At 37.5% G+C, this 9,421-nt stretch overlaps 2 protein-coding genes across 2 annotated transcripts; one reads left to right on the forward strand and one right to left on the reverse strand.

The window, feature by feature from the left end:
• Positions 1–2,825: 2,825 nt before the first annotated feature.
• LOC132045378 (amino acid transporter AVT6E-like) lies at positions 2,826–5,192 on the reverse strand. The gene has a single exon (XM_059435967.1). The coding sequence runs from the start codon at positions 5,156–5,158 to the stop codon at positions 3,755–3,757; it is 1,404 nt and encodes a 467-aa protein (XP_059291950.1). The 5' UTR covers positions 5,159–5,192; the 3' UTR covers positions 2,826–3,754.
• Positions 5,193–7,785: 2,593 nt separating this feature from the next.
• Positions 7,786–9,127, forward strand: LOC132045379 (uncharacterized). Its single transcript, XM_059435968.1, has 2 exons — positions 7,786–8,099; positions 8,720–9,127. Exon 2 carries the CDS (start codon positions 8,762–8,764, stop codon positions 9,125–9,127), a length of 366 nt encoding a protein of 121 aa, XP_059291951.1. The 5' UTR covers positions 7,786–8,099; positions 8,720–8,761.
• Positions 9,128–9,421: the final 294 nt, after the last annotated feature.

Raw genomic sequence — 9,421 nt, forward strand, 5'->3', positions numbered from 1 at the left:
CTTTTAGAGTATGAGGAGTTTTGAGGTGAAACAAAAGCCTAAAATGAAGTTCGTCGAGTCTAGTTTCCAATGCAATAAACCTCTTGTCGATACGACATCGGAGTAGAGAATTATGGACGTTACAATTTAGGCTGACAGAGCAGAACCGCGTGCTACAAGAATCGGCTACAAGAATCGACTTGCTACGATACGGCTACGATACCGAAAGACCAAAATCTGGTCTTTGGCTTCATTTTCTCCACTCATCTCCACCAAAAATCTCCCAAGAGACCCAAAAAACATTGAAGGATCATTTTTTTTTTTAGCGGATTAAAGTAACGGGACTACATCCGAGGCTTGGGAAGCGTAGAGAGTTTTGTAGTTCTTGTTTTATATATCAAATCTTGACGGATCAATGGAGCCTATTGAAGATAAATAAGATTTCAAGTTCTTCCAACCATGATTGAGGTAAGGATATTCCTTATTATTGATATTACGAATTGTATCAAGGAGATTTAGTTGTTAAAGCTTCATAAAGTCAATTGATTGGTTGAGAAATTGGGTAAACATCGTGTGCGATATTTTATTGAGTATATTTTGGTTTTGATGATGATGTTGTTGATGTTAGCGCTGTTGTTGTTGTTTTGTTGGTATTGTGATTTCGGGCTAGGGATATAAACAGGGGAACTGCTGCCCAAATTTCAGCAAATTTTAAGAGGATTTAATTTGAGGGCTTAAGACAAGCATATGATAATGAGCCTAACAATAGTATGAATGATTTTATATGTAGATTACGAGACCACGAATGAGCTTATGTAGATTGCAAGACAGAAAGTAAGTTGGAAAAGTCGAGAAGTAAGCTTCTAGGTATGTTAAGGCTTTTCCTTTCTTTCATTTTGGCATGATCCTATGATACGAGCGAACAACGAGTAATCGAGTCTCCATATTACTCTACTCTTAGAAGTACTAGGAGTATCTCGGTTCTTGATGATCCTATACCCCTTGTTATGATTGTTCCTTCTCCTTGTTATGATTGTTCCTTCTGTTCATGGGTCCTGAGTTCTATATCATGATTATGTTAGTTCACATTCATGCATTGCATTCATTTACATATATGCATATTGACCCGTGACCAGAAGGTGTTATATATATATAAGCGAAGTTAATTTTGTAATTTTCAATTTTTAAGTGTCATTCATAAATAATGTTATCGTGTAATTAGATTCTTCAATTGTCTCTTTTTAATTAATATACTTGTAAGGGTTCGATTCCTTGCCTTGTAATCCCCTCCCCCATTTCCCCTTCCCTTACCCCCTATGTAATTAAAAAAATTGCAATAACCAAAAGGTTCTAATATAATATTCTAATTGCAATAACTTGCACAAAAATTTCAAGAAAGTTGTATGCTTCGCTGTCTTTTAATAAGGGTATATAACGAAAGCACACCAAACAAACTAATTGGAATGCTTTCAATAAGAATAAACAAATAATAAAAGATCGAAGACTTTTTAAAAAAAAAAAAGAAACACAATGCTTAAACTCTAAAAATAGACTCTCCAAGCTGAAAAAGGAAATGAAATCCTCACCATAAAAAGGAGATGATGTTTCCCACAATTGCGCCATAAGTACATTGTTACTTCTAGACTATTGATTCTTTAGTAGATGCAATTAAGGCTGTGTAGATGCTACTCTGATTTTCAGTTTTGGCTTCACTTTGGCCGGAGCTTGGAACTAATGTCTATAAATAGACAAAGAGAGACAGAACTAGTCATTTGGAGGGAAAACAAATCTAATCTGTGACACGCATGTGATAGACAGAAAACATTGGGCGAGATTAAAAGTGTACCATTTGTCATCTTTAATTTGTTTGAAAGAGGTCGTCGTCCACATCCCCCCCCGCCCGCCACCCCCCCCCCCCCCCCCCCCCCCCCCCCCCCCCCCCCAAAAAAAAAAAAAAGGGTTAAAACAAGGTGTCGAACTTCAACTCGGAATTACAAAAAGATAAACGTAAAAGAAATGTAAGTATGCAACGAAAAATATATGGCTAAATTTTTAGAGATGGGATTTTCCACACAAGCATCGTAAACCAAAAAGTTGCATGTCAAAGCATAGGCGAATTTATGATATAAAGGCAGTAAATTCATAATGAGTTCAAGACTTCAAGCTAAACTGCTATAGTCCACCTCTCAGAGAACTCATGCAACCAATGTTTAAGCTCTTCCTTTAAGTGCCTCGATATCTTTTTTTTTCTTTTTTATAATCGTGGCGTTGGGATCAGGCTGTGCACACCGCGATTAATTACACGGGATACCTGCTAGCTCCTACCAGCACATGTATCGGAAAACTATGTTCATCAAGACTTGAATAAATGAGAAGAACCAGGGGCGGAACTACAGGGGTGCAAGGGGTGTCAATCGAACCCCCTTCATCGGAAAATTGCACTATATATATGGGGTCAATTTTTTAATTCATGTATAAATATTAATGTTGCATCCCCTTAACATAATGGAGAAGTCAGCTCAGCGGCTGAGGTGCCTACTATTGAGCCCATGGTTGCGGATTCGATTCCTTGTAACAACCCTTTTTCATCCGGTCTCTTTTTCTTGAACCCCCTTATCAAATGTTCTGGCTCCGCCCCTGAGAAGAACTCACCTAATGTTTTTGCCCTCGGGATTTGAACCTGAGACATCACCAAGGCTTGGTTCTCCATATCATCATTACCACCTCAGCAAAACTCATCTTTCATTTTTTGCATAACAGCATTGTATTAGATTTCTACAGTCTTAACATAATTCAGCAGAATGAGAACACAGGATGCTTACATCCTTACACAGGATGCTTACATCCTACCTAACAAATTTGTGACAAGGCGTAATTGATTGATTGACTGATAAACAACTACAACTTCCAACAATAAGAAGCAGTCAGACATGGGAACATATAGGAGAACATCTGCTACCAGTATCCACTTTCTTCTCTTTCAAGAAACAATTTCTGGGGCAAAGGAAAGCTGAAATGCATCTTTCGTTTTTAACAATAATGGTCCACTATATTATTTTCACAGATGCTGTAACAAAAACTACTCGATAACACATTCAAGCATGTTAGCTCTTTTATAAACTTCAGCCAGTCTATCTTCTGATAAAAGGACAGTTAAAAGACATTGCAGCGCTCTAGATTAACAGAAACAAGTTCACTAAATTTTATGTATTCCCCAAACAAACGTAGGAACTTTTGACAAACATAAAGACAAATAATCATAAAAAGACAGGCTATAAGTTGCAAATTATTATGCAAGCTTTAAAACTTGAAGGAAGAAGAATTAGGAATGTCATTGAATTATTGTATTCATAAAATCATGTTTGCTGTACATGGTATAGTTGTCCCAACATGGCAAGGGAGCGCTTCTAGAAATTTGATGGCTACTGTTGGCAATTACAAGAAAGTACCAGTCTACTAGGACCACGGAACTATCAACAACATATACTTAGCTGGGAGCTGTGTGGTTTAGGTATTTGCAATCTCTAACAGCTGCAGCAATCTTTTGTCACTCTCCACAAGCAGCAAAGTGTGACACAGATGGCATCCACAATTTGGTTTACGGTAAAACTTGATCTGCTCCTGCCAAAATGGTTGTGCAAGACTCATATCAGGGCCTTTTGCTTCTACAAACTGCTTTGTGACTAACTTATCCACACTGGGCCAGAAAATGCAATGACCAAAGGTATGAAGTTAAAGTTTTCTAATGTATGGAAGCCAATAAAAGTAAATCCTTCTAGCTGGTGATGCTATAAATATTTCCAACCACTCCAACAATGCTAACTACAATGGCCAATACTAGCATGAACCAAGACAATATCTTCTCCTTGTGGCTCAATGCAATCCCTTCTTTGCTCAACCTTAAAGCAATTAGAGACGGAAATGTAAATCCTAAAGAGACTGCTGTTGTCGCCCCTGTAAATTTGAAAGCCGTCCAAATATTAGGAATCATAGTTGATCCAAGATATATGAGTCCCAAAAGAACAACCGTCAGAGCCAAACACCTCTTCCTACTTTCTGTGAGCGGAACCGATCCTTTAAATAACAAGGCATCCACTGTCTGTCTAAGTGAGAAATGAATAACAGGGAAAACTAAAACCAGATGAAAAACGTAGCCAACACGGACTATGTAATTTAAAGGCATGCTGAAACGAATCCCAAGGTCTTTATCAAAGTTAGTTAGCACATCTGATTCAGTATCGTTTCCGAAAAGTAAATAACCAGCTATTGCAGTTGAAGCATAAACCAAAACACATATAACACTAGTAATCCGTCCAACCCGATTCATCTTCTGAGGTGAACGGGCTTCGAGCTCATTATAAATAGGCTGAACATTAAAATGACAAACATAAGCATTTGACATGATAGGAATCACCACAAGCAAATCTAATATTGCCTTTTTAGACCCGAAATCCGGGGTCATTCTCGGAACTTCAATTTTCCCTTCGACAAGCTTAATAAACGCTATAGTGAAAGCAACCAACATGAATACAATCGCGAGAGCTACAGAAGCACCCGAAGTAAAACTTAACGAATCGATCTTATCCAAAGCACAAAGTGGTGCAAGAAAACAAACCAACATAATCAAAATCACCAACTTTCTATGATCCCAAACACCATGACCTAGCCATTGATCAAAAACACCAATATGACGAAGTGAACCGGACAAAACATCACCTATTATAATCAAATACACAACCAAAACACCAGCATTGTTAACAATAATGCAAATCTCGGAAATAACTTTAGCTATTTTCCCTAATGCAGCTTCAACAACCTCTCCATACGACGACGCTTTGCAATAAACAGTAAAACGAACAAGCAATTCGACACTTATTTCGGATAAAATAGCCATCAAGAATATCAGTACAATTCCAAGAACCAAACCTAATACTTTCATTGTGGCAGGTAATGCCATAATACCAGCACCAATAATTGTTGTTGTGAGATTAAAAACAGCACCATATATACCAGACCTTGATTTATTTTCACCAAAAATAAGGGGTAATTTATCAAAATCAATATCAGAAACATCAAGATCATCATCTTTTGAATACCCATTTTGTATAAAGTTGTCATCTTTTAATTGTAACTCAACAAAAGATGAATTCTTGGAAAGTGGGGTGTAATTACTTTCCATATTTAGAAATTAGAGGAAGGAGGAACCCTAGATATTGGGGTTCTCTCCTAATATTGAAATGGTTTATTTTTTCTCATTTATATAACTTGTAAGAGGAAACAAGAAAAGGTCCAGAGGGAATGAAGAACATTGAGATCTGAAGCTTCCTATTGGCTGATTTTTAACATAATAAGTTTTATGAATGATGGTAACATGGAAGATTTAAGTTGTGGTGACAAAAAAGTGTGATAATTAGAAATGGTGACAAGTTTGTCAAAGTAAGGTCAAACTTGTCTTAAAAATGTGATTAACTTAAATTGGGACTCAATTACAATTTTTAAAACTTATAATATTTTACAAAATACACAAAAACCCATACACATTATACAAAAACTTCTTCCAACCCACACACACATTATACAAAAACTCTTTCCAACCCCAACCCACTTCCCCCACGACCCACTTCGTTTTATTTCAAAAAAAAAAAAAAAAAGAGCAGTTCATTCTTCATTCATCTCATCTCTCTCTCTCTCGTTCTTTCGTTCAAAACCGGTGATCACCATTGTTGTTGCTCGTTCTTCTCTCTCCATTGCTGCGCTGCTCATTTTTCTCTCTCTCCATTGTTGTTGCTTGTCTATTCATTCTCAGGTAAACTTTTTTTTTCACTTGGTTCAAAAGTTAGGGTTTTGAAATCAGAGTATGAAAATGATGATTTTGGTTAGAGAAGATGAAGAAGAGCATGGATTTTTCTTGAATGTTGTTTGTTTTGTTGTAGTTTCGTGTATTTGTTGCACTTGTTGGGGTTTGTGAGTTTGTAAATAGTGGTTGTAGTTGTGAAATTATGGTATTTGGTCTTGTTTTTGTTCTTTTTCTCCTTGTTATTTCGAAAAAAAAAAGGCTTGCAATTTTGTTGATATTTTCCAACAACCGAGGTTGTTGTTGCGTTAAATTCGGCACTTGTTTGACAGTTGCAAACATCTGCTGAGGTTGTATGGTTTTGGTGTATTTTGTTTAAGTTGTGAGTGAGATTTGTGATGGTTGTGTGTTTGTAGTGAAATATAGATGTTTTGCAGTTAAATTTAGATGTTTTTGCTGTTGTTGTTGCTGTCATGCTATGGTTTAGGAAAAGGTTTGATTTTATCCAACAGCTGCTGGATAAAATCAAAACAATTGTTGAGGTTTTTGCAAAGAATCAAGCGAGCTTGTTGTAGCATATTAACAAAACCGTTGTAAAAATCAAAACGATTCTTTAAGCTATTGCAATCGTTTTTCTATTTCCAACAGATTAAGATTCTGCTGCAACAAGTAATAAGTTGTTGCAACAACTTCGTATTTTGTTGCAACATATTATTAATCTGTTGCAACAACTGATTACTTGTTGCAACATATTCCTTTTCCCTTTTTACTTTGAATGTTGCACTAACCAATTAAAACTTTTTTTCTATCTCTTATGTGTAGATAAAATGTCTCCGATTAAAAGAAAAGGAGAGAAACCAACCGAGGGAGAAAGTAGTAAAAGAGCTAAGGTGCAAACACCATTAGATAAACTTGTGATCGCTTATTTGTCAATCAACAAATGAGGAAAGATTTAGTGAAACCGGGGCTTCGTAAAGAGAGGAAACCCACGAAACCTCTGTTGGGCATGAAGAAGAAAGTGGTAAAAATGAACAAAGTGAAGAAACTAGAGAAGAAAGTGAAAAAGATGATGAAAAATCTGCTGAAGGAGATGAAGAAAATGAAGAAAATGCTGAAGGAGATGAAGAAAAAGGAGATGAAAAAGAAGTAAGTGAAGAAGAAGGAGATGAAGGGGATGAAGGAGGTGAAGAAGAAGTAGAAACTGAAAATGGTAATGAAGAAGAAGAAGAAGAATCAACAGATCAGATCTTGGCTGAGTTAAGAAGAAAAAGGAAACATAATGTGGATGCCAATCTTGTTGAGTCTTCTATTATTGCCATAGATCCCAATAGACCTTCGATTGAGGAGGTCGTCAAGAGTTTCAGCATTGAAAAGTACGGCGTGACGATGCCGCCTCGAATGAAAAAAAGGATTTGTACGGTGATTTTGTGGTTAGATCAACCATGGGCAAGGGCTTTGACACTTTCAGGGGCATTCTCCGGCAGCAGGGGTTGGAGAATTTCTTTAGGGCTAGCTGCTTTGGGCTCTATTTAGATTTGCCTGAAGATACTAGTGCTCGATTTCAAATGACAATGGTTTCTGAGCTTTTGAAGCGTAAGATTATTTGTGATAGAAAGGATGAGATTTGGATCAATTACTGTGGCATGCCGGTTTGCTTTGGCATGAAGGAGTTTGCCATAGTTACCGGATTGAGATGTTATCCTTATGAGCCTCTTCCTCGTTGTATTAACCAAGCCGGCCGGACGCCCTGCGTACAAGAAAGCGAAAGGTTCCAAAGCTAAGAATAATGTCTCTTTGGTAAACTTAGTGGGAAGGAGCTACACTTCAAAGAAATTATTGCAAGACTTGGAGTCCAAAACTTTCTCAAAAAAGCACAAGGAGGCACTGTGCTTAGTCTGGTTTGTGCATAATGTTCTTTGGGCAAGAGACGTAAACTACAACGTACCGCCTGGATTGATTAAACTTCCGAGGACTATGATGCCTTCAACAACTATGCACGGGGTTTTCAAAGCTTTAACTTGACTATTGAATATTTGATGAAGGATTTGAAGCCAACGGGGAAGACACAAAACCTATATGGCTTCCTGGGCTTTCATGGTAAATTTTCTTTAATGTTTTACCTTTTTTTTTATTTATTTCAATCACTATTTTGATTTTTGATGGCATCTTTTTTTTCTAGGCTTGGGCATTTGAAGCCATTCCTCACCTCAGGCATCAAGTCAAGGAATACTCCAAAGAAGTTACCTATCCAAGAATTGTTAGATGGCTCACCGCCAGGAACAACACAAAATTGAGTGTTGACCTTTTCAACCCCCTAAGGAAGTCAGTAAGCATTAGAACACAACAGATGACTAGGTGTTGCAACAACTTTTATAACTGCTACAACAACACATTTATCTCGTTGCAACAAGTTATGCATCGTTGGACAATGTCCAATGATAATTAACTCACGTTGCAACAAGTTACCCAACAGATGAATCTGTTATAACATGCAACTAGTTTTTTACAACAGATGAATAACCTGCTGAAACAAGTTACCCATCTGTTGGAAAATGTCCAACAGATGATAAACCTGCTGCAACAAGTTGACAATCTGTTGGACAATTTCCAACAAGTACCACAGTTGTTGCAACATATCACTTTATTTACTAATTTGATAACTTCTGAATCTGTTACAGTAAGTTTTTACAACAAGTACAATAATCTGTTGCAACAAATTACTAATCTGTTGTATAATATCCAACATATGAGAAACCTGCTGCAACAAGTTACCCATCTGTTGGAAATTTTTCAACAGATGAGATACCCCGTCGCAACAAGTTACCTATCGTTGGACATTGCCCAATGAGATGTGTAACCTTTTGCAACAACCTGTTAACTTGTTTTAAATAGGTTTTGCTTTTTATGATTTAGAACCATTATGATATATCTACTTTTTTGTTGTAGGTTGTGAACCCATGGCTTGTTCCAACAATAAGAGAGTTGGAGATGCCATGCCTTGTCACCTTTGTGCCCATAGAATCTGTGCCTGACAGACTGATTAATGGGTTCAAAGGGGAATTGGCTGGAGTGACAGCCATCACTAGGGTTGATAATGTTATAGCTGGTGGTGGTGGTGATGTTGCTGGTGGTGATGTTGTTGTTGGTGCTGGTGGTGATGTTGCTGTTGATGCTGTTGGTGGTGCTGATGCTGTTGGTGGTGGTGTTCAGCCTGTTGATGTTGTTGGTGGTGGTGGTGGTGATGATGTCCCAGCAAGTATTGCTGGGGAAAAATTAAGAGATGATGATGCTAATATTGGTGGATTTACCCAGCTCCTCCTTGATTTGGTGGTAATTTTAGTAGTGGTGGATTGAGTGGTAGAAGATTTGTTGATGTTGGTGTCGGTACTTCTAAGGTCCCTTCATGTGCTTGTGAGTGCACCACTTGCAAGGACACAATGGATAATTTGATTAGAAAGGTGGAGGAATCGTGCAGCCCTGAAGCCACAAACACTTCTATTCGTAGGTTGATATCCAAGAGGGGTATCAAACCATCAAAGAATCTTTCCTCACCTTATACTCCTGTTCATGCTCGGAGGAGGGGCAAAGCAATTGCCAAGGCACTTGCATCAGTTAGATCAAGAAGATCTGTTGCTACTCCTAGTAAGT

This window comes from Lycium ferocissimum, unplaced genomic scaffold (genome assembly GCF_029784015.1).
Source record: "Lycium ferocissimum isolate CSIRO_LF1 unplaced genomic scaffold, AGI_CSIRO_Lferr_CH_V1 ctg6567, whole genome shotgun sequence".
In the NCBI taxonomy this organism is placed as follows: Eukaryota; Viridiplantae; Streptophyta; class Magnoliopsida; order Solanales; family Solanaceae; genus Lycium; species Lycium ferocissimum.